The following is a 23,868-nucleotide window of genomic DNA, read 5'->3' on the forward strand; positions in this document are numbered from 1 at the left end:
AATTTGAACTCAGGTACTCCTGAATCCAGGGCCAGTGCTTTACCACTGCGCCATCTAGTTGCCCCGATCCTCTAAATTTTTAACAGCCATTTGGTGTTATAATAGACAATCATTCGTTTCTTTTCGCCTAAGTCCAATTTGTTCCATTTTTTAGCGATACACCTGAGGGGGGTGGTGTGCTACACAAAATGCTTTCTCCTTGTTCCTTATCATGGTAGGCTGGGCTAGACTGCACTGAGAGACAACCACACCTGGGTCCAAGTGGGTGCTGAAAAAACCCAAGCATTTCTCATGTCAGGACATCTCCCGACCTTGGAGAAACAAATATCTGAACATAGCTTGGCTAGTATGACCTCAGACCATGGGTGCCTGCCCTTTGTGAATGAGGCTCCTGACAAAGGAGAGAGCACAGTGTACATCCCATCCAAGGAATCCAAGAGCCAAATGAGCAGCCTACTTACCAGTACTCCTCCCGGGTTTCAGCACCAAAATGACATGGGATCTGGTTCAGCAGGGCTGGCTCACCCAAAGAATTGGCAGGCTCACAGCAAATCTTGTAAAATAGAGAGATTTATTAAGAGAGAAGAATAGGGGCAGCTAGGTGGTGCAGTGGATAGAGCACCGGCCCTGGAGTCAGGAGGACCTGAGTTCAAATCCGACCTCAGACAGTTGACACTTACTAGCTGCATGACTCTGGGCAAGTCACTTAACCCCAATAGCCTCACCAGAGAGAGAGAGAGAGAGAGAGAGAGAGAGAGAGAGAGAGAGAGAGAGAGAGAGAGAGAGAGAGAGAGAGAGAGAGAGAGGAATATATGGCTGGGAGAGTCATGATGGAAACTGTCTCGCTGAATAGGAGAGTTCACCTTTTATACAGTTACAGACAAAGAAGGCTACATGCCAAGAGTAATGAGATTGTAAAAACTACCAAGGAGGGGGCATTGGGAGTGGGCATTTGGTGGTCAAGTGATACACACATCTTACCGATGTGCACATATGGAACTTGCATATCATCTATGTTCCTTGCAGACCTTGATATGCTTATTGGTTGTTTACATCAAATGAAGCTCTCTAAATATTCCAGGGTCTGCGTGCCCTGTTCCTGACAACATCACATTCCTGAAGTGGGAAACAGGGATTGTTTTTCACTTCTGAAATCTTTGGTTTCAGTGTCTAAAGTTTAAGGATTGTTTTTCACTTCTGCTAAAGTTTAAGACCTCTAAGTTTCCTGGGGTCTCAAATCCCACCAAAAGGGAATTGAAAAACTACTGGGGAGGGGGTTCTTGGAGATTGAGTAATGGGTTATCAGTAAGATATATAGCACGTATCCTGCTGACGTGCAAGGAATTTATGTCTCGAATGTGTGGATCTTACATATCGTCTTAGTTCCTTACAGACCTTGTTAAGCTTATCAGTGTTTACATCATATATGGAACTGTCCCTGAATATACCAGGGTCAGTAATAGAATCGTCATGGTCTGGCTACACCACTTCCTGAGGTGGGAGACAGAGATGCTCTTCACTTTTGGATTCTTTGGTTTTAATATCTAAAATTTAAGGATTGAGGGGCAGCTAGGTGGATAAAGCACTGGCCCTGAATTCAGGAGGACCTGGGTTCAGATCTGGCCTCAGACACTTAACACTTACTAGCTGTGTGACCCTGGGCAAGTCATTTAACCCTCATTGTCCTGCAAAAACAAAGGAATGAACAAAAGAATGAATGAATGAATAAAGAAATAAATAAAGTTTAAGGATTCAGGATTGGGGTCTCTAAGTTTCTTGGGGTCCTGCATCCTACTACATGCACATACACACACACACACACACACATATATACACACACATATGCATATATATACATACACATGAAAGTGTTTTTATTTGTGTATGTATTTATATTTTTAGAGTTGTGGTTTATCAGTACAGGAAACTCCCAGTTATTAAAACAGATCAGCAACTATTCTATAATTTAGAGTCTTGGATTGCTGAGAAGTTCAATTGGCTTATGCTTGGTCATGAAGCTAGTATCTAGCAGAGGAAAGACTTGAAACCATGTCTTTCTATCCCAGAGGTTAGCTCTCTCCACTCTCCTCTGTGCTTAGCCTTTAGGTGCTTTTACATAAAGATGTCAGAATACAGGAAAGATCATGACTACAATCCATGGTCACTGACTTTCCTGTTAAGTGCTCATAAATCATTCACTGTGTAGAATGCAGAGCACTGGATGAAGAATAAGTCAAGCCAGTGTCACTCTGTGTTTTGGGCAGTGTTACTATGCTGCTGACATAGTATATTTGAGTTTCAGTAAGACATTTAAGTATATGAGAAAGCATCAGACAGCAGTAAGCAAGCAGGAATATCTAGTGGCTTCTGTAGTAGAATGAATACTGACTTTGGAGCAGGAAGACCTAGTCTTCATAGGATCATAGCTTTATTAATAATAATATAAACCCTTAAGGAATCCTTAAATTTGAGACATTAAAACTTAAGAATCCAGAAGTGAAAAACAGCTCTGTCTCCCACCTCAGGAATGTGGTGTAGCCAGGGCATGTAGACCAGGGCATGCAGACCCTTGTACATTGAGGGACAATTCCATATATGATGTAAGCACTGATAAGCATACCAAGGTCTGCAAGGAACAAAGATGTTATGCAAGTTCCATACCTTTGAGACATGGATTCCTTGCATGTCAGCAGGATGTGTACTGCATATCCTACTTATAGCCCATTACTCAATCTCCAGGCACCCCCTCACTAGTAGTTTTGCAATCCCCTCACTTGGCATGCAGCCTCCTTTGTCTGTAAACGTATTTACGATCAATTCTTTCCTTACTCAGGGAGGCTGTCGCCATCTTAACTCTGCCTCCTGGACATGTATTCCTCTCTCCTAATAAATCTTTCTATTTTACAAGATTTGCTGTGAACCTCCATTTCTTTGGATGAGTTGGCCCTCCCAAACCATGTTGGAGCTCTTCTCATAACATGATGTTCCTCCCACAACAATAGGTACTTAACAAATATGTATTGAATTGAATGAAGGCTGCCATCTTATTGGACCCATCATGGAGGACAAGTCACTTTACCACCCCCAGCCTCAATTTCCTCATTCTGTGAAGATTCAGATCCTTGCACTACCTTTCTCCCAGGATGGCTAAGAGTTTCGTTTTATAAACTATAAATGGCTATAATGTCAACAAGTTGGTGATTATTTGGTAAAATTCCAGAGGAACTGTGTGAAAAACATGATGATAATATGGTAAAATTCCCTTATTTTTCCAGAGGAAATATATGAAAATCTAGCCTAACAAATCAAAGTTCCCTTATGGTAGCAGAGAGTGGACTTAGTTGATATGCAAATAATCAGACATTCTTTTTTTTTTTTTCCAGACATTCTTAAGTACAATAGAAGGACAAACCAAGCAGGTTTCTCTTGAGTCTTCTGGAGACCGAATTGTTTACTGTCTCAGTTCCCCAACATCCCTGAACCAATTGGAGGGTACATGGATCTTCTTCTCTGCAAAAATCCCCAGAGGCTTCCAGCTTCACATTCACTTTGTTTGCTTTCAAGGAATGAGCAATCAGACTGATTTGTATTGTGCAACTGCAATTAAGAACATTCTGTTGTAAACCCAGGAAGCATGGAGTTAATCAGTCTTAACCTGGCTGATCCAGAGGTTGCACAACCTCCCTTTCCAACTACATAAATACATCTCATTGGAATCTCTCAAGATTTCCCATGCAGTTGCAAGTAACCCAGTTGCTGAGAATAAAAAAAAATAGGTGCTTGTCTTTATAACTGTGATTCACTCGGCTTATGTTTTGTGAGGGACAGTTTCCTGTTCAACAAGAAGTCAAGTCCACAAGGATTTAGCCCACAAGGGCTAAAGAAGTCAAGCCCACAAGGATGAGCCAGGCACTGAGCTAAATCCTAATGATATAAATAGAAGCAGATAGAGAGGTAGTCTCTGCTCTCTAGGTGCTTTCATTTAATGGGTGAAGATCACACTTCAAAGTGACTGAAAACGGACATGTGTGAAGTTACTCTGCACTAGGGGCATGGTAGAGTAGTGGAGACAGGTCAGTAGTGTGGACTGGAGAGAAACTAAGGCCTGATTGGCCGGGGATGTCTCATCAAATGGAAAGTTCTGGGAATAACCAGACAATCAGAAAGGCAGGACTCAGGGTTAGAAGACACTTCCACAATGAGGGGTCCAGGAGAAGAGAGAGTTTCCAAGGTAAAGAGGGTTCTATGGCATGGTAGAAGATAGGGTTTTATCTGGAACTTGAAGTAAGTCCGGGGTCAGAGGTGAGGAGAGAGAGACTTCCCGGCCAGGGAGACAGCCAGTGAGACAGGCCCCAGGTTAGGAGAAGCAGTGTATTGTTTGAACAGCAAAGAGGCCAGTGCCACTGGATGGCAGAGCACACTGGGGTGTGGGGTTCTGTGAGCTATAAAGTGAAAAGACTGAAGGTAGGATCTGACTAGGTTATGAAGAGCTCTCCATACCAAACAGGATTTTGTTTTTGATACTAGAAGTGATAGGGAACTACTGAGCTGATTAGATGGGGAATAGGACTAATGTGATGGGACCTAGATTTTAGGTTTTATGATATACTATAAAGTCATAATTTGCTCACTTACCTATTATTGGAATGACCCATTCTAACCTGAAGATAGGATATCCCAAGTGTCCTTTTTTCTTCCTAGTCTGAGGTTTTTTTTTTTAATATTTCCTAGCTATTTCAGCTCAAGTCCATGGGGATTCACTTCCCCTTACCCACCCCTCTCCCCTCCCCACAAATAAACTCTTTCCTATTTGCTCAGAAAGATCCTCCACAATCTGGCCCCAACCTAGACCTTTCTAGCCTTGCTGAGCCTCAGTTTCCTCATCTGTAAAATGTATTTCCTTCACAGGGTTGTTGTGTGGCTCTTCAATCAATGTATGAGTCAACATTTTATATTTCATGTAAGCTACAACTTTGGAAGCTCACTTTACCTCTGGACTGCTCACTCCTTAGGCCTCCTGTGCTCTCTCCCCCTGATTGACTGGTTTCCCCGAGCACCTCCATTTTACAGAGGACACCCAGACCAGTCGTGTTTTTATTTCTTCCCAAGCTGTATTAGCTTCTCAGGACTTTTCAAAGAGGCCCCTACACTGGTATCCTCTCCTTTTCTTTCCTTTCCCCTTCCTTCTTTGAGCTTCCTTTTAAGTGTTGTCTTCTCTCATTAGAATGGAAGCTTCCTCGAGGTTAGGCAATCTTTGTTTGTTTCTTTGTATTTGTGTTCTCAGAACTTAGCACAGTGCCTGGCACTAGTAGCTGCTTAATAAATGTTTGTTGACTTGGTCAGAATGCCACCACTCATTTTTATTCACATCACTGATTAAAGTGTTGAACAAAATCAGGCCAAAGACACAGCCCTCTGGTACTCCAGGTTGACATTAATAATTTCCTCTGGAGATTCAGTCAATCCCCAAGACCCATCAAACTGTCTACATTTCTCCATCATGTCAAAAAGGATGGTCGAGGGACTCTGTCAAATGCCTTGCTAAAATCGACATGGTGATCGATCTAGCTTCCATTTGCTATTCTCAATGCTCAAATTATCTAATGTGTATAGAGTACTCGGTTAACTTCAAAGCATCATATAAATGCCAATTGTTATTATTTTCCTTAAGTTGGGATGTGATGACATGTATAAGAGAAGTCAAATAAAGAAGCTTGAGATTCAATGAAGGAGGGATCATTTCTATCTGTGGGTATGATGGAGGAGGGGCAGGTTTAAGGAAAACTTCACTGAGAAGTCAGCCCCTAAGCAGGGACTTAGACAAAAGGGAGGATCTGGACAGGCAGAGTTTGAACTAGGGATGGGGATGGTAAGTGTAAATAGACCAGGCATGAGGCAACACAAGTTTAGGGAATGGTAACTAGTTTTCTCTGACTGTCATAAAAGGAAGTATGAAATAAGGCACAAATTCTAGGCTTTCGTCCGCTTCTAAATGGCTTTGAATGCTAGACTGGATTTGCATTTTTATTCAACAGGCCATATAGAAGCCACCTTGGAATTTGAGCAAAGGAGTGAGCTTCTTGAGGGCAGAAACCATGAGTTTTGCTTTTCTCTGCACCCCCAGCATGTAGCACAATGCTTGGAATATAATGAATATTACCCAATTGACTGACTTGGCATATTATCTGTCTTTAAATATCCTGAAGGTCTGTAATATAGACACTAATAATTTGATGGAACTTTTAACTAATTATAACAAAGTTAATTCCTCCAAATGTATAGATTACACCCAACTCATGTCATCATAAACTATGGGACTCAAATGTTCTCCTCTAAATTCTCTCAAGGTGTCTACCCAACATGCTCAGAGCCATTCTTTAGACCTCTTGATTTAATATAGATACACATGGAGTGCATGAGATACCACTGGCTATCCCTACCCATTTGTATACTTCCTTCATTTTCTGGCCATGCATCACTTAGATGATATTTTTTTATACCACTTCATCTGTACAATTCTTTTTGGTCATAAATTTCAGGCGACTCACACCCACCTTAAGCCTTTCCTTTTTTTTTTTTTTTTTTTTTTTGGGTGGCAATTGGGGTTAAGTGACTTGCCCAGGGTCACACAGCTAGTAAGTATTAAGTGTCTGAAGCTGGATTTGAACTCAGGTACTCCTGACTCCAGGGCCGGTGCTGTATCCACTGTGCCACCTAGCTGCCCCAAGCCTTTCCTTTTGGTGACTTATCACATGGAAGAGCAATTAGATTTATTTTACTTGACCTCAGAGGGCAGAACCAGGACTAGTGGGTGGAAGTTACAGTATTGGTACTATACATTTTGGATCAATGTAAAGAGAAGTGGACTAACTATAGTTGTCCAGTAACAGAATGGACTACCTCAAAAAATAGTGAGTTCTCTGTCACAGGAAGGAATTTTCAAATAGGCTGAATGATCACTTGTCTGGGATGCTATAGAGGATGGTCATTGGACTAGATAACCCCTGACCTTCCTTCCATTTCTATAATTCTATGATTATATGGGTATTATCCTTTAATGCCCAGATTAGGCATTCCCTCTTCCACAAAAACTTTCTTGATTTCTGCTCCCCCCTCAAATGAGAAGTAATCTCTCTTCCTTTAGTTTTCTCATAATACTTTATTTCCACTATTTTTTTTTCAGTGAGGCAATTGGGGTTAAGTCACTTGCCCAGGGTCACACAGCTAGTAAGTGTCAAGTGTCATAGGCCAGATTTGAACTCAGGTCCTCCTGAATCCAGGGCCAGTGCTCTATTCACTGCACCACCTAGTTTCCCCTCACTATTTCTTTTTATCTCAGAGGTGGGATACACCTACTGTATGTATGTCCCTGGGTGAGTCAACCTCTCAGTGCCCTAGACAACTCTCTAAGATTGTATGGTGCAGGGAAATTTCTGACTTGCATCAATGCAGAGAAGTTCCTCATTTGGTTGTTACCCATATCAATACAATCACAGGCCCAATCCCCAACCCTATTTCTTTTTTTTATTAATCATATTCTAAATTGTATTAGAGTTATCTATTTATAAATCTTACTTCTTCTGATAGATTGTAGGCTCTTGGAAGATTAACACTGTAACTTGCTTGTCTTCGTAGACTCCGGTGCCTTGAACTGTGTACTTGCCTATGATATGTTTGTTGAATGAATAAATGAATGTCTTTGCAAGATTAGCCTTTGAAAATAATTGACCTGGGCAGAAAGAATATCTTTTCTGGTAGAAATGATACTCCAACACAAATATGAGTGTGAACAGAATAGCATAGGAGAAAATATATTGGTGAAGACAGGGAGATTATATCCCCTCTGATGACTTACTTCATTAAGGTCTGCCACAAAGCTACATTCCAAAGAGCATTTGACTTAGTGCTAGCATATCAGGGTTCTAGTCTCAGCTCTTTCATTTATTAGCTGTGTGATCTCATCTAAAAATGGAATAGTAATTAGGTGCTTGTTATGCATCTTACATATCCTGGGTGCATAAGAGATGTTTGTCGATTTGAATGAAATATCCTTTGCCTTCAAAAATGTGGCAATTGTAATTCCTTTCATAGTGTCTTGTTTGTGGTTTTATGATCCTATCTTGCTATATGGAGAAGATTATATTTTCTTCTTAGAATTTCATAACTGTGTTACCTTCCCTCTGGGGAATGTAAATAAATCAATGTTGTCAGTTCTATAATATATATACGGGTATGCACAATTTATACGTAGATACATTAATAATTAAGTCCCTCTATTCTCACTTGAGAAAACATCCCAAAGCCATCTTCCTGTTGCTTATCCTGAACTCTCTGGGAAGATATATATCTATAGTATTTGGTTAGTATCCTGTAAGTTGTGTTTCTTGCTTTTTTTTTTTTTTTAACTTTTATCCCTAGGAGACAGTCCCTCCTTTCCCCAGTTATAACTTCAGAGATAAGTGTCCAAATGGGCTCATGTAGACCCGGGGAACCTAACTTTGTTAGTTAACATTGAGTAAATGAAGAAACATTTCAGTCTCACACTTTTCTTCTCCTTAACCAATTATTGTACTCAAAGATCTCAAAGCACGGATTTGCAAGTGGAGGTAGCAGATAATAATTTGCTCCTTAATCACCTGGAACTCCCGAAAAAGAGGGACTATTTCTAACAAAAGTAGAATAGGAGGGAAGTCATTTTTGGAGATGCCATACCATCACCACAATATGGACATAAATTTATTTTTTAAAAATGATAAAATGTTTTTATTTATAACTTTGAGTTCCGAATTGTATCCCTCCTTCCCTCCCTCCTCTCTCCCCTCCCTGAGGCAGTAAGCAATCAGATGTGTTATACATGTGCAATTATGTAAAACTTTACCATATTAGGCATTTTGTACATTTTGTACAAGAAAACTTGAATAAAAGAAAGTGAAAAACAGCATGCTTCAGTCTGTGTTCAATTAACATCAGTTCTTTCTTTGAAGGTGGATAGTATGTTTCATCGGTAGTCTTTTGGGATTGTCTTGGATCATTGTAATGCAGAGAATAGCTAAGTCATTCACAATTGTTCATCAAACAATATTTCTGTCTCTGTGCACAATGTTCTCTTGGTTCTACTCGCTTCACTATACATTAGTTCATACAAGTCTTTCTAGGACTTTCTGAAGTAATTTCTCATAGCACAAGAATATTCCATCACCATCATATACCACAGCTTGTTTAGCTATTCCCTATACGATGGGCATTCCTTTGATTTCCAATTCTTAGCTATCACAAAAAGAGTTGCTAGAAATATTTTTATACAAATAGATCTTTTTCTCTTTTTGTGGATGGACATAAATTTAAAGGCCTACAACATTTCTAGCCAGCTACAAAGAATGCATAGTCAGTCAGTCAATAAAAATTTATTATAGTGGGTACTATGTTCCAGGTACTGTACTGTACTGTCTGAGGAGACAAAGAAAACGAAAAAGGCCATTTTTATCCCCAGAGAGCTTACATTTTAATGGAGGAAGACAACACACTTAAAGAAGCCGAAAAGTAAGGGAATTCAATGAAAGGGTTTTCCAAAGTACAGGCTCTGCACTCTATCCACTACCCCACCTAGCTGTCCACGATGAGCATATAGCTATATAGTCACATAATTTTTTTTTAAAGGGGAAAGGGAACAAGCATTTAATTTCCTACTATATATCAGGCACTATGTTAAGCATTTTACAAATATCTCATTAACACCCTATGGATGTATTTATTATCCCCATGATAGAGTTGAAAACAACAACTGAGAGAGACAGAGACTAAGTGACTTGCCTAGGGTCATACAGTTAGTAAGTATCTGAGGTCAGGTTTGAATTCAGATCCTCCTGATTGGGAACCACATCTCTATCCACTAGGCCACCTAGTTACCATTATAAATTCTATGGTTTATTTGTGTGTCCAGAGGCAGAGAAGGGTGGTGGGAATACACTGACTGGCATTGGATTTAGAAGACTTTGATGTGAATCCTGTCCTCATGCTGTGACTTTGGTGAAGAATATATATGAGAAGTTGGATTCTGGCTCTACTTCTTCCTAACTACTGGGCCTTTGACATGCATTTTAAAATTTTCTCATAAAATGAAGGGATTGGATTAGAAGTTTTGTAGATCCTTCCTGCTAACACTGTCACATAACCTCTTTTTGCCTCAGTTTCCTTAATAATAACAGCACATACTTTGCAGTGTTGTTGTGAGGATAAGATGGGTTATTATTTATAAAGCACTTAGAAAAGTGCCTGGCACATAGTAGGTGCTATATGAATACTAGCTATTATTATTGTTGTTGTTATTATTGGTATTACTGATTAAATGCCATGGTAAAGTTTTCTGATCATGCTATCAGTTACCAAGCCTTACTGACTCTATCTCCACAACACCTCTTTCATCCATGCCCTTTTCTGTACTCTCATAGGCACTCAAACTTGTTCAGGCCCTTATTACCTGTATTTTTGATTATCCTAATAGCCACCTAAGTGGCTCCTCCATCATCTAGCTGCACTATACTTTTCCAAACTTAGTTCAGTTTATTTCCATTTATTCATTCTAAATTACAGCCAAACTGAACTACTAGCTATTCCCTAAAGTAGTTATTATACCAACTATACAGTATCACAATCCATTCCCCATGGCTGAAATTAATGAAAAGCATTTATTAAGTGAATATTATATGCCAAGTGTTGGGGAATATAAAAAGAAAAGGCTAGATATTCCTTATTCTCAAGGAGCTCACACTTTAACTGAGGGAGGCAACACATAAAAGAATATTAAGCTTCAGGGCAGATGGATCCTTGAGTTATGTCAGTAGGTTATATGAGATTTGTGTATGTGTGAAAGAGCTGGGGGTGGGATGGTCTTCAGGGAAGAAACGTAGAGCAGATGGTAAAGCTTGGCAGTCCTCCATCTCACCAGAAGAATTGGGGATTCCCATCTCATCCAAGTCGTATGAGTAGTCAGGCAGCCTGAATAGGAGCTGGGAGACCTAGGCCAGGGGAGGGGGCAGAGGAGGAAGGCAGGGGAGGTTGGTATCTGCCCACATATCCTTTGTGGGTCTTGAGACTGCCCAGAGAAGTGGGAGAAGGTGAGGGAAGAAAAGGTAGGGGGATGTATGTTCCTGTGATTCTCAAATACATTTCATTTTCAAAATCATTGTTGGGGATCAAGTTCTAGCTAAGGTAGCACCTCTTCTGTGAAACCTTATCTTTTCATTTTAGTCATGAATGGCCTTTGTTTTTTCTTAAATTACTTCATATTTACTTGTGTTCATGTTGTATCCCTGATATAATGGAAGCTCCTTGATGGCAGAGTCTTGTCTTATTTTTATCCTTGCATACAGCAAGTGATTAATAAATATTTGCTGAATTAAACTTTTTAAAAAATTAAAAAAATTTTTTTTAAATTTCGTTGAGGCATTTGGGGTTAAGTGACTTGCCCAGGGTCACACAGCTAGTAAGAGTCAAGTGTCTGAGACTGGATTTGAACTCAGGTCCTCCTGAATCCAGGGCTGGTGCTCTATCTACTGTGCCACCTAGTTGCCCCCGAATTAAACTTTTGAGCCTTGGAGTCAGTATCTCTACTCCAATCATGGGTAGGCAAGCTATAAGATCCCTTCTAGATCAAACAACGTGTGAACATGGTCTCTACTTTCTGACCTGTAAAGTAGGGATGGATAATAATATCTTATAAGGTTGTTCAAGGCTTAAACAAAAAAAAAATGTAAAAAGTACAATACAAATGTAAAGCATTAATATTTAAGGAAACCAAAGGGAAGAACCATGTCTTTTATTTCTTTTGGACAGCAGAGATGTCCTCCTGGGGACTGTCTTCATTGCCGTGGGAAGATTATCTTGGCTGCTATGTAGAGGATGAATTGGAAAGGGTGAGAATGGAAGCTTGGAGACCAATTAAGAGGCTATTACAGTGGTGGAGTAGTGTGGTTACATGAGAGTGGAGATATTATGGAGGTAGGATAGACAGGATTTAGCTATTGCTGGGCTGATACTGTGGGGCTGTTCTGAGGACCTTATTGACTGAATGAATAATCAATCATGTGGAAAATTTTGGTATAATTGCTTGTGTTGGGTGAATTCGAGTACACCAAGGGTGTGGTCCAGGTGGTGGTAGTGCTGCTAATGGCCACTAGAGGGCAGTTGAGGGCCAGGGAAAGATGTGGAACAATAAAAAGCCAAAACCAGAATATGGAAAGATATTGGGATTTAATTGTTTTCTTTGCCGGATCCTCAAACCTGATAGCAATATGAAATTGCATCCTGTCCTTGTATTTCTACTCATGTGGATTTATTATCTTTGGTCATGGCTTGGGGTCTGGAAGAGGTAATATGGAAAAGATAATGGACATGGATTTGTATCCCCACTCCATGGCTTGTGAGTCCTGTGATTTGGGGCAAGCCAATTCCCTTTTAGGGACCTCAGTTTTCTCATTTGTAAAATGATTAGCAGAAAAATAAAGTTATCTTAGATGTCAAATCGACTGTTCTTTCATCTGGGCTGGAAAACAGGTTGGGTTGTTAGGAGAAAACTTCTAGAAAGAGTAGAAATCACTAAAGAGTGAGATGAGATAGCTTATCTTGTTGTTTGTCCTTTCTTCAAGAGGACCAGGATATCAGAAAGTGATGTCATGACTTTAAGTGAGGGAGGGCTGTGCAAAGTCACTAGCCTCAGAGCTCTCTCCTCCAAAGCCATCTGGATCCACTGGCAAGATGTATACATCAGGATGACTGGATATAGTCCTGGATGTTTGAGGCAATCGAGGTTAAGTTACTTGCTCAGAGTCACACAATTAGTAAGTGTCAAGTGTCTGAGGCCAAATTTGAACTCATATCCTCTTGACTCCAGGGTTGGTGCTCTATCCACTGATCCACCTAGCTGTCCGGATAGCTTATCAATGATGCAGAGCTGGAGGAATGTGGGTCTAGAAGGTCACAGGAAGGTTAAGGAGACTCAGATGATATAACTGAAGTAGAGTGGCTTTAAACCTTCACACTGATTTCTGAAACTTATTCTCCTCAAACTTTCATGTAGATCAGAGCAGATAACCGGAACTTCCATTATGAGAAGCAGTGTACTCTAAATATCTCCTTTGCACTTATCACATTCTGCCTTGTATAATATTTGCTTGTATATGTTCCTATCAAATTGTAAAACCCAGAAGGGGAGGGACTATGCCATTATTCAGGACTGCATCCCCTGTGCCTTATACAAGATATGTATTTAATAACTGTGCATGTGTTCAGGGACGACTAGCACCTTTGGTGTGAAGTTTGCTGAGCCCTTTTCAGGACTGTTCATCTACCTTGGGTATCCACCTTCACCCACCTCTCCTTTGTGGCTCCAAGAAACTGTTGCATGTGCAGTGACCACATTCCGGTAAAACAGTTTCAGTAGATGGACTAAACCAGTTTGAGGGTAGCTGACAATCTTCAAAGTCACTGGTGTTTTAGGGGTGTGTCCACCCCAAGCGTGTGAAAACTTCCAGCAGCAGAATGGGTGGATGAGAATAATTTGTACAAAGGCCATAAAAGTGGCTGAAGCAGGGGCTATGAAGTGCTTACATGCCAAGGGTATCTTGACTTCTGTTTTTCCAGCCGACTTCTATGACTTTGGAAGAAGGAGTGAGGCTGGGGAATTTGTGCAACTTTGTCTCACTTAAATCCAGGTCATGAGCAAGTCAAGACTTCACACCAGTGATGTCATTAGCCCTCTTTGAAAATGAAGGACAATATGTTTCTTTGTCAAGTTCAAGGTACTATATAAAAGTTATGATGAACAGGATGCTATCAGAAAATGAAGGGCGAACAACTTATTAACTTCAGGCTGGGAGGGAAAGAACACTGGGTTAGGCATGAGAGTATCTGGGTTAAAATCCTGGCTCTGAGGCTTTTTTGCTGGTGAAACCTTGGAGAAATCCTTTTCCTTTTTTGGATCTTAGTTTTCTCATCTATAACATGAGGGGGCTGGACTTGATTTCCAAGGGCCCATTTGAACAGGTGCACTTCTCATTCACCTGTAAAATGGTGACAAAAATACTGCCTCACAAAGGATGTTAGTCTACTATTTACAGGAGTTGGTTTCACCTGCCTCCTTAACTTAGCGGGGGACTCTTTAGGCAAAGGGAAGTAGCTTTGGGAAGTCTGAAGGAGGGGAGCAGGAAAAATTATAGTACCCTGGCATGGTAAGGAGGACATAAGATGATTGGAAAAGGGGGGAGGCACCTAGGTGGCAGTGGACAGAGTACTGGCCCTGGAGTCAGGAGGACTCGAGTTCAAATTTGACCTTAGACACTTGACACTGTGTGACCCTGGGCAAGTCATTTAAGCCTGATAGCTCTGCAAAAATGAATGAATGAATGAATGAACGAACAAACAAATAAAGGAACAAATAATTAAACAGCCAAACCCAACAACAACAACATGATTGAAAAGGGATAGGAAAGTCCTTAGCCTTGATTTTGGAAGTTGCCTTGGTGCAAAGGAAAGAGCAGAGCCTCAGAGTCAGGAGGCTCCAAAGCTACTGCAGACGCTGCCTGTGTGATACTGGGCGCGGGACAACCTCATCTGCAAAATGGGGACGGTTGGACCAGATCAGGGGTTCTTAACCTGGATCCTAGATTGCTTTAGCAGTCTGCCGAAGCCTATGGATTCCATGTTTTTAAATGAATAAAATAAAATACTCAGGATTATAAAGGAAACCAATTCGTTTTCAAAATTAAAAAAAAAAAAGTCCACGTACTCCAGGTTAAGAATCCCTGTACTGGAAGATCTCTAAGGGCTCCGCTTCCACTTCAATACTCAATAAATTAATCTAGAATTCTACTTCCAGCTACCCGCAACTCTTCCCCCCCCCCCCTCCCCGCCTAGCCCTTTGAGCTCTAAGAAGGCAGGCCCCACCGGGCCGCCGTAGAGTTTGCTGTTTCCATGGTAATGCTCCAGGCGGCAAAGCGAAGACTCCGGGTGAGCAGAACCAGCTGAAAGCAGGTGGCGGAGCAGAGCCGGAGCAGAGCCATGGGCCGGAGTAAGCTCTTCCCACGCACCTTCCCTTCTCGTTCGGCCTCGGCTTTGGGGGCCCAAGTCCTGGGACCCCCTTCCCTTCCCTAGGCTACTCGGTGTGGGACAGCCCCTCAGGGTTGGGGCCAGGAAGGAGCTACGGCCTCTCCTTCCTTCCCTTCCTCCCTTCCCTTTCCCTTCTCCTTCCTTTCCCCTCTCCTTCCTCTCCCCCTCTTCCTCTTCCTTCTCTCCGCTCCTCCCTTCCCTTTCTCTCCCTTCTTCCCTTCCCTCTCCCTACTCCTCTTTCCTCCCTCCCCCTTCCCCTCCTCCTCTTCTTCCTCCAACCTCCCCACCCTACTTCTCTCCTTTCTCCCTCCCTTCCCTTTCTCTTTTTCTCCCTCCCCTTCTCTTTTTTCTCTTCCCTTTCCCTCCTCCCCTCCTCCTTTCACAGTACTCTCTCCTCCCTTCCATTGTCTTTTCCCTCCCTTCCATTCTCTCTTCCCTCCCCCTTCCCTCTCTTCTCTCCTCCCTCCTTCCCTGTCCTTCCTCCTCATCCACAACCTCACCCCTCCCTAATCCTTTTGAATCTTTACTCCCTCCTCCCCTTCACCGTTCCTGTTCTTATCCCCTTTCCATCCTTCTTTATTTCCTCTCCCTCCTCTCCTTCGCTTCCTCCTTTCTCTCCCCTTCTCTTTTCTTCTCCTTTTCACTCTCTGTCCTCTCCCCCTCTACAAATCTCCCCTTCCTTCTCTTTGTGTTCTCTCCTCCCTCTGCTCTCGAATTTCCCCTAACCCTTCCCCCCTACTCCTTTGCCACCAATCTTCCCTACCTTCTCTTCATCCCCTTCCATACTCCCTCCTTCCTTTTTTCCTCTTTCGTCTCCATTTCTCTACCTCTCCCCCTTCTTCTCTTTTCCTCCAGTCTACCCTCCTCTTTACCTCCTTCATCCATCCATCTCCCTCTCTTCCTTCACCCTTTGTAAACCCCTTTAGGACAAGGACCATTTCTATTTTCTTTTTCCTACGGGACCTTAATAAATACCTATTGAATGGCAGGATCTGGGTTTAAGTGCTCCCTCTTCAGTTTACTCCTGTGATGGAAAGTACTGAATTAGGAGTCAGAGACATGGGTTCAAGTCCTGGATCTGCTCTGGACCTCCAGTGTGACCTTGGCCAAGTGGCTTCACCTCTCTTGCCTGATTTTGCTCATCTGAAAAATGAGGGGGTTAGACTACAGAGCCTCTAAGATTCCAATGCAAAATCCTAAGGTTTCATAGGGTACTGGACAGCATGCCATTAAGAGGATCCCATGAAGGAACTGAGTTTCAAGGAGTCAGCCTTCACTCTGACTCTGTGATAAGTGTCTTCAAGTTCTCAAGGAGTGGTGTAAGAAAAAGGATTAGACTCATTTTGCTTGGTCCCAGAGGGCAGAACTAGAACCATTCTGTAGAAGTTGCAACTCGATCCTTTTATTATTAATTTTAATTCCTTATTTAATTAGGACCTTATGACACAGTGGGTAGAGGACTGGGCTTGGAGTCAGGAAGACTCTTCCTTAGTTCAAATCCAGCCTCAAACACTTACTAGCAGTGTGACCATAGGAAAGTCACTTAACCCTGTTTACCTTGGTTTCCTCACCTGTAAAATGAGCTGGAGAAGGAAATGGCAAACCACTCCAGTATCTTTACCAAGAAAATCCCAAAATGGGCTTACAAAAAGTTGGACATGACTGAACTGACTGAACAGATAAAATAGAATACATCATAGATACTATAGGCCAACTTCTACATTTTACAGAGGGAGAAACTGAGATCTCATCTCCTGACTGAATTTTCACTAACTGTCCTACGTGCCTAGAATTCTCTTCCTTTCATGTCTATTTCCTGACTTCCTTTAAGTTCCAGCTAATTTTGCCCTCTTTTAAAAAATTAAATTTAATTTTTACAAATTTATATTTATTTTAAAAAATTTTTTGCCTTTTTTATGAGGAGCCTTTCCTGTCCCCTTAATGCCAGTGCCTTCTTCCCTCTGTGATTATCTCCAATTTATCATAGGTATATTTTGTTTGTTAATATATTGTCTCCTCTCTTAGACTGTGTGCTCCTCGAGAGCACAGGCTATTTTTTTGCCCTTCATTGTATCTCCAGTAGTTCAGGGCACATAGGAGACATTTAATAATAAATGGTTGTTAACTGGTTATCTCACAGGGCCTGGAAATACAGCCACTAGTGACCTAACCCAGTGCTGAATGTTACAGAAGCTTTAAGCTGCTCCATTTTTCTGGCCTAGACCAGTTTGCCCCTCAGGCAGTCTGATGGCCCTCCACTCCCTGAGGACTCACTATCTTACTGCCAGACAGTCTGGAATTTTAACCTTACTACATCTCAGAACCCCCAGTCACAAGAGATTCACCAGTCTCAGCCTGCTCCAGTAGAAGGAAATTTCGCAGCCATGTGCATTCCTGGTCAAAATAAAGTTTGCTACTTGTCTGTCTTCTCTTGTCAGAATCTTTCTGGATGTTCATGATCATCCAGTGTGTCAGCTGTCCTTTCTAGCTTTGCAGCATTTGCAAATTTGAAGAGCATGCCAATAAATCTCTTTTATTGTTTTCAATCACCATGCTAATGGATACAGTTTCCCCCAAATCACATTTATATTGTACTTACTTTGCTTGCATCATCTCATTTAAGGCTTACAACATGCTTTCATAGGTAAGATGAGTAGTATTATCACCATTTAGCAGAAAAAAGAACCTGTGACTCAGAGGTTAAGGGGCTTGCTCAGTGTTAATATATCTAATAAGTCACAGAATAATCAGAGCTGGAAGAGGCCTCAGTCCCGAGCAGGAATCTTTTCACAATATTCCTGGCAAGTAGTCTTTCAACCTCTTCTTAAATACAGTTATTCCTTCCACATTGTGGGGGTTAGGGGTGCAGTGTCCTATGATCTGGAAAATCCAAGTAAATTTTTTTGGCCCTCCCTTCATACCAAAGAAGTCTGAATTTTTTTCTTTTTCTTTTATGGGGTCACAGAGCTTAGAGTGAGGAAGAGCCAGTTTCAGATCCCATCTCGGATGCTTACAAGTTGGGCGACCAAGGGCAAGTCACTTACTTTACCTATGCCCTAATTTCTTCATTTATAAAATGAAGATAGATTTATATAGATTTGATAGACTCTAAGGTATTGTCTGCTTCTACATCCATGATTTTTCATCTGGAGAATGGAGCAATGGGGAGAAGAGGTAGCTAGACACCTGCCTTTGGATTGGTACAAGTGATGGCCAACAGTTCATTTCTTTTTTCTCTGCTGGGGTTTAGAAGTCTGCAAGGCCCTGTATTAGATATGATAATTTGACCTAGGAGAGTTAATTTCTTGTCATCCTTTTAAGAATAAAAGTACCTTTTATATTTTGTGCATTATTATTAAGTATCCTATTTTTATTACATAAGAATCATTTCTGGAGATGAGTATTTAGCTAATAATTTCCCCCTGTATTCCATATGGTAGATTGCTACCAGAACATCTCTATGCCTTTTGAACAAGATTATGTCAATTTTGTGGGGTTCTAATTCCAGGTACTCTCATATTCAGTGCTTACCTACGGAATATTGGCCCTCAGCAGTTTTAGGATGCGAAATCTACTTAGAGTAGTAGGAAGTTATTTCCATTCTCTCCCCTCTAACCCCTTATCAGGGTTAATAATCCAGTCTATTCTTTCCCTGCCAAACTTTTCTTGCTTCAATCCCATCCTGGCTTTCTTTCTTTCTTTCTTTCTTTCTTTCTTTCTTTCTTTCTTTCTTTCTTTCTTTCTTTCTTTCTTTCTTTCTTTCTTTCTTTCTTTTCTTTCTTTTCTTTCTTTTCTTTCTTTTCTTTCTTTTCTTTCTTTTCTTTCTTTTCTTTCTTTTCTTTCTTTCTCTTTCCCCAGTGAGGGTTAAGTGACTTGCCCAGGGTCACACAGTGTCAAGTGTCAAGTGTCTGAGGCCAGATTTGAATTTAGGTCCTTCTGAATCTAGGGCCCTTGCTTTATGTACTGCGCCACCTAGCTGTTCCCTCTCCCCTGCCTGCTTTCTTTACTTCTCTCCCTAGCACCATTTTCTTTGTTCCCTGTTCTTATCACAGATAGCTCCTATTCTACCCACTAATGATCATGTCTCTAGACCTCTCCATGACATCCTGATGGCCTCATCCTGCCTCATTTCTCTCCTAGATCTTTTCCGTTCTTGGCTTCATCCCAGTCTTTCTTCTCCTTTGCTGGTCCCTGTTTCAGTCCTTACCCCTACCCTCTTCATAATAGAGTTCCTTTAGTTTCTCCTTACAAATTTCCTTGCTACTCTCTTACTTTATGTCCCAGGAGAAGATGTAGGGAACTTTTGAAGTTTGTGTTTCAGGGAAGGAGGCAGAGAGAGAGAAGAGTAGATTTACTGTCTGAATGTTGCCAATATTGGCCCAACCTAGTGGTGATAGAAACTTGATGAAGAACTAATTCCTGTGCTCGCCTACACTTTCACATATTTCTTTTTCTTTTTAAAATTTATTTCGCTTCACTGTATTTACTTACTTCTGGTCTGATAAAATTAGAATATTGTTTGTTTTATAAGTCTATTCCAAACAGTGGGGAAGGGAGTAATTGATCAGAGATGTAAAAATCATGGAATTCTAGAGCAGGAAGGAACTTTAAAGATCATTAGGAATGAGATGACCTGGGTTCATATCCCATTTCTGATACTTGCTACTTGTGTGGCCTTAGGCTTCAGTTTCCTGTCCCATCTACTTGGACTACATGACCTCTGAGTTCCCTTTTAATTCTAGCTGATAAAGTTACCTCACTTCTCTGAAATTGAGGCCGGGAAAGGCAAGGAGGCTACTAGCTGTGGTCACAGAGGGGCAAAGCAGGACCAAGCCCCAGGTGTCCTAACTTCTTTACTTTTCTGGGTCTTAGGAGAAATAGAATAAAGGGTGACATGAGCATTTTTCAGCTCATCTTAAACATAAGGTCATGAGGGTCACAACCTCCATGTAATACTTCATCTAATACTTATAAATGAGTGAATGAAAAATAATTAGCACTTAGCACGTGCAATGCCCTGTGCTAAGCTCTGGAGCTACAAATAGAAAAGCAAAAGACAATCTTTGATCTCAAGCAGGTCATATGCTAATGGGGGAGACAACTTCTATAAGAGATTTCAAATGGAAAGATTCCATGGTCCTGAGGGAATAGCGGTGAAGCAGAAGGCAATGCAGCTTCAGTGTTTTCGTGGGTAAAATACTGGTTTATGACATTTGACAACCCCAAGTACTGTGGTGCTGAGAACTTTTATTTTTGTGCCTGTCAGTGGTGGCCAAGGAAGTGGGGGCTTCAGCATCTGCAGAAGTAGTTCCCAGCTTGAATTTTCCCAGGGGTCGCTTCCTTGGATGATGACATGGGAAGGGGGCACTGGCATTCTAGGAGGTCCAGGACTTACCTGCCTAGCCATGGTGTGATCGATCAGTGGTTGATGATGCAGGTGAGCTCCTATTCCATAATAATTGCTCCCCTCAGTTTTAGTGACCACCACATGGGAATTTTTAAGGGACAAAAAGTCATAAGAAAGATATCTTTCCATATGGGGTGTGCCAGAAATCTCAGTGCAAGTTTTTGCTTTAATAGTTTTAAAAGCTGATAAGTTATAAGATTTTTGAGACATCTTGAATATTTGGACAATCTGTTTAGTATGTAAACACAAATATTATCTGAAGAAAATTATTAAGCAGGTAAACCTCAGTCCATATTTTAGATTAATGGTCAAATTAGGGTCTTTTAAAAATATTGTCTGGGACACAAAAATTATTCCTACAGCTTTATATAATTTTTTGCCTTTGTTTTCACTATGTAACTTTATACAAATACTGAAGACAACTTTTAATTTTAAAATAGTTCAAAACTGGAAAATTTCTGTTCCTTTTTATAATTTACCTAGTCGTCTAATGAAACTACTTTAGATAAATATAGTGAAGTTTCCAGCAAAAGAAAACACTTTGTTCTCTGTACTAATTTTAAGAAATCAATGTGAGAGAGGCACACCAATATTCTCCTGATGATGCTATATAACTGTGAGTCAGAAAATTCCATGAACTAAGAAAAAACCAAAGCAAAACAAAATTTCAGGTGGCCCAAAAGGCAATGGAAAAACACATGGTGGTTATAAAAAACGGTTATGGGGTATTACATGTGGCATAGGATAAAAGATAGCATTAAGGATTAAGGCAAGAATCTGTATAGCCAAAAAAAAGAGCTGGGCTAGTCCCAGTTTGAGAAGTTGGCACAGGGGCAACTGGTGGTACAGTGGAGAGAGTGCCAGCCCTAGAATCAGGAGGACCAGAGTTCAAATGTGGCCTGAGACACTTGACACTTACTAGCTCTGTGACCTTGGGCAAGTCACTTAACCCATATTGCCGAGAGAGAGAGAGAGAGAGAGAGAGAGAGAGAGAGAGAGAGAGAGAGAGAGAGAGAGAGAGATTGAGATAGCCAGGCTTTGGAGAGTCAAAGAATCATAGAAAGTTTGCCAGCATGAGGCATCTGCCCTAGCTTAAGATCTTTGAGGATAAGGCTGGGGACTGGGAAGGTGGTGGTGTCCTCTATAGTAATACAGAAGTTTGGAAGGGGGAGGGTTTAAGGGAAAGGATAATAAGTCTAATTTTGGACATGTTAAGTTTAAGATGTCTATGAGATGACCATTTGGAAATGTCTTAAAGGGCAGTTAGAGATATGAGTTTGGTGTTAAGAAGAGAGTTTAGGACTGGATAAGTAATTTTGAGAATCATCAGCATAAAGATAATAATTGAATCTAGGAGAGCTGCTGAGATCACCAGGTGAAATTGTATAGAGGGAGAATAGAAAAGGGTCCAGGGCAGGGCCTGTGGGACACCAGAGTAGTAAGTGTGACTTGTAAAGGAGGCCGAGGATAGGAGTGAAGGCAGTAGATGGTGGAGATTGGGGGAGTGATTCAAGGTTGAGGCTTGACTAGGGGCAAGCAGCAATGATAAGGGGGTAGTTGACTCTAGAAGAAGACAGTGTAGACTTGAACTAGTTCATCAAAGGGTCAAAGTGGGGAAAGGAGGAGAGAAAGGCTAGTTCAGGGGTGATAACCAGGGAGAGAATTGAAGGGCTGGCAGTCACAGTGTAAATGACTAAAGTTTAGTATTGGAGGGTAGAGGGACAGTTTGAAAGCCAGTAGATTAATCTGTTAAAGGTATTTCAGAGCTCACAAACATGGTGCATTTGTGGCTGATGGACAGATCAAAGCGATGAACCTCTTTGCTTGTGGGGTGGAGGCAGAAGTCATGGGAAATTAGTAAATTGAGGAACTGGCCAGTTAGATTGTCAGAATAATGGAAGGAATTCTGGTTTTGGAGTCAAGTGACCTCAGTATGAGTCCTCTCTCATCCTTAACTACCTGTGACATTTATTATCTCAGCTTTATTTTTTCATAATCTGTAAAAAGGATGGTGTTGGATTAAATTACCTCCAGGTCCCTTTTCAGCTTTAATTTCTGTAAACTTAATGCTCTGGGTTCAAATCTTACTCCCAGGGGCAGCTAGGTGGCGCAGTGGCCCTAGAGTCAGGAGTACCTGAGTTCAAATCCAGCCTCAGACACTTAACACTTACTAGCTGTGTGACCCTGGGCAAGTCACTTAACCCCAATTGCCTCACCAAAAAAAAAAAAAAAATCTTACTCCCAAATTTACTAGCTGTGTGTCCTTTTAAGTTCCAGTATTTCTATCTGTAAAATGGGACTAATAATATCTGCACCATTTCACAGGGTTATTGTGCAAAAATCACCTCATAAACCTTAAAGTGCTACAGATAATATAAAAATGTTTTTGGTACAGAGGATCTAGGTGAAATTTAATAGCTTTTCCAAAGCAAGAGCTCAAGAAACCAAGGATTATTGCAGTTGAACTCTGATTTCTAGGACTTGAAATTGATGGTGTGTCAAAAGAACAAGGAACTTTTGATGCTGATATATTATTATGTAATGTAGACCTGTTTTGATCCATGCCTTCCCTTCCCTCCTTTTCTCATTAGAACTGATTTCTATGTTAGATTCTTCAAAGTGCGAACAAACAGAAAGATTGCATTCTCTAAAAAAGTATTTAATTAATATTTTTTTCAATATTATCCTGAAATAGATTTTAAGGCTCTTGTAAGTTTCTACTTTTGTTACATTTGTCCTCATGTGTTGAGGTGTCACTAGACCTTGATGCTCTAGTTTATCTGTATATCTGTATTATAATAAAACTAATTAACGCTGGTGAAGGACTTCAGCATTTTCATTTTTTTAAAGTCCAGAACTAAAAAAAATATAATTGTTTTAGTCCAATGGATTCAGCAGCATGGGAATACCCAATGTGGAAATTCCTTGTCAAAGGCAGATTAGCAATTTATCTGTAACTTAATTTTATTGTTGCCAGGAGGCACTCAGAGGCTGAGTGATATGCTCATGGTTAGGCAACTATTATGTATAAAAGGCAGGAAATATTCTAATTAAAACTAATAATATCAAATAAGTGTTTTTCAGAACTGTGATGATCCAAATTTGCTAGTGGTATCAAGTGACAATTTTAAATGAGAAAACAGGAAAAAAAAAAGACACAAGGAGTCAAAACATAAAGTAGTCCAGGGTCCTTAATAGAGGAAGAAATAACCCAACATGCTTTACTATCCCCTGAAGACAATACCATATTATGGGAAGTTTAAATTTATAAGATGTTTAAGAAAGCCAGAAAGGATGGGTCACGGTTTAGAAAGATTCCTAGGTAAAATTGTTCTAATAGAGTATTGGTTGTCAAAGGA

General features: G+C 40.8%; 2 protein-coding genes across 2 annotated transcripts in view; both read left to right on the forward strand.

Annotated features, from left to right (window-relative positions):
- TMEM71 (transmembrane protein 71) overlaps positions 1–3,736 on the forward strand; it is a 139,631-nt gene extending 135,895 nt beyond the window's left edge. Inside the window, exon 12 of the mRNA XM_043991642.1 lies at positions 3,384–3,736. Coding sequence (XP_043847577.1) covers positions 3,384–3,623 — 240 coding nt within the window. The 3' untranslated portion in view covers positions 3,624–3,736. The remainder of the gene's footprint in view (positions 1–3,383) is intronic.
- Positions 3,737–14,990: 11,254 nt separating this feature from the next.
- DNAAF11 (dynein axonemal assembly factor 11) overlaps positions 14,991–23,868 on the forward strand; it is a 105,262-nt gene continuing 96,384 nt past the window's right edge. The window contains exon 1 of the mRNA XM_043978462.1: positions 14,991–15,064. Within this exon, the coding sequence (XP_043834397.1) occupies positions 15,055–15,064 (10 nt within the window). The 5' untranslated portion in view covers positions 14,991–15,054. The remainder of the gene's footprint in view (positions 15,065–23,868) is intronic.

The sequence above is a fragment of the Dromiciops gliroides genome, chromosome 1 (assembly GCF_019393635.1).
Source record: "Dromiciops gliroides isolate mDroGli1 chromosome 1, mDroGli1.pri, whole genome shotgun sequence".
Classification (NCBI taxonomy): Eukaryota; Metazoa; Chordata; class Mammalia; order Microbiotheria; family Microbiotheriidae; genus Dromiciops; species Dromiciops gliroides.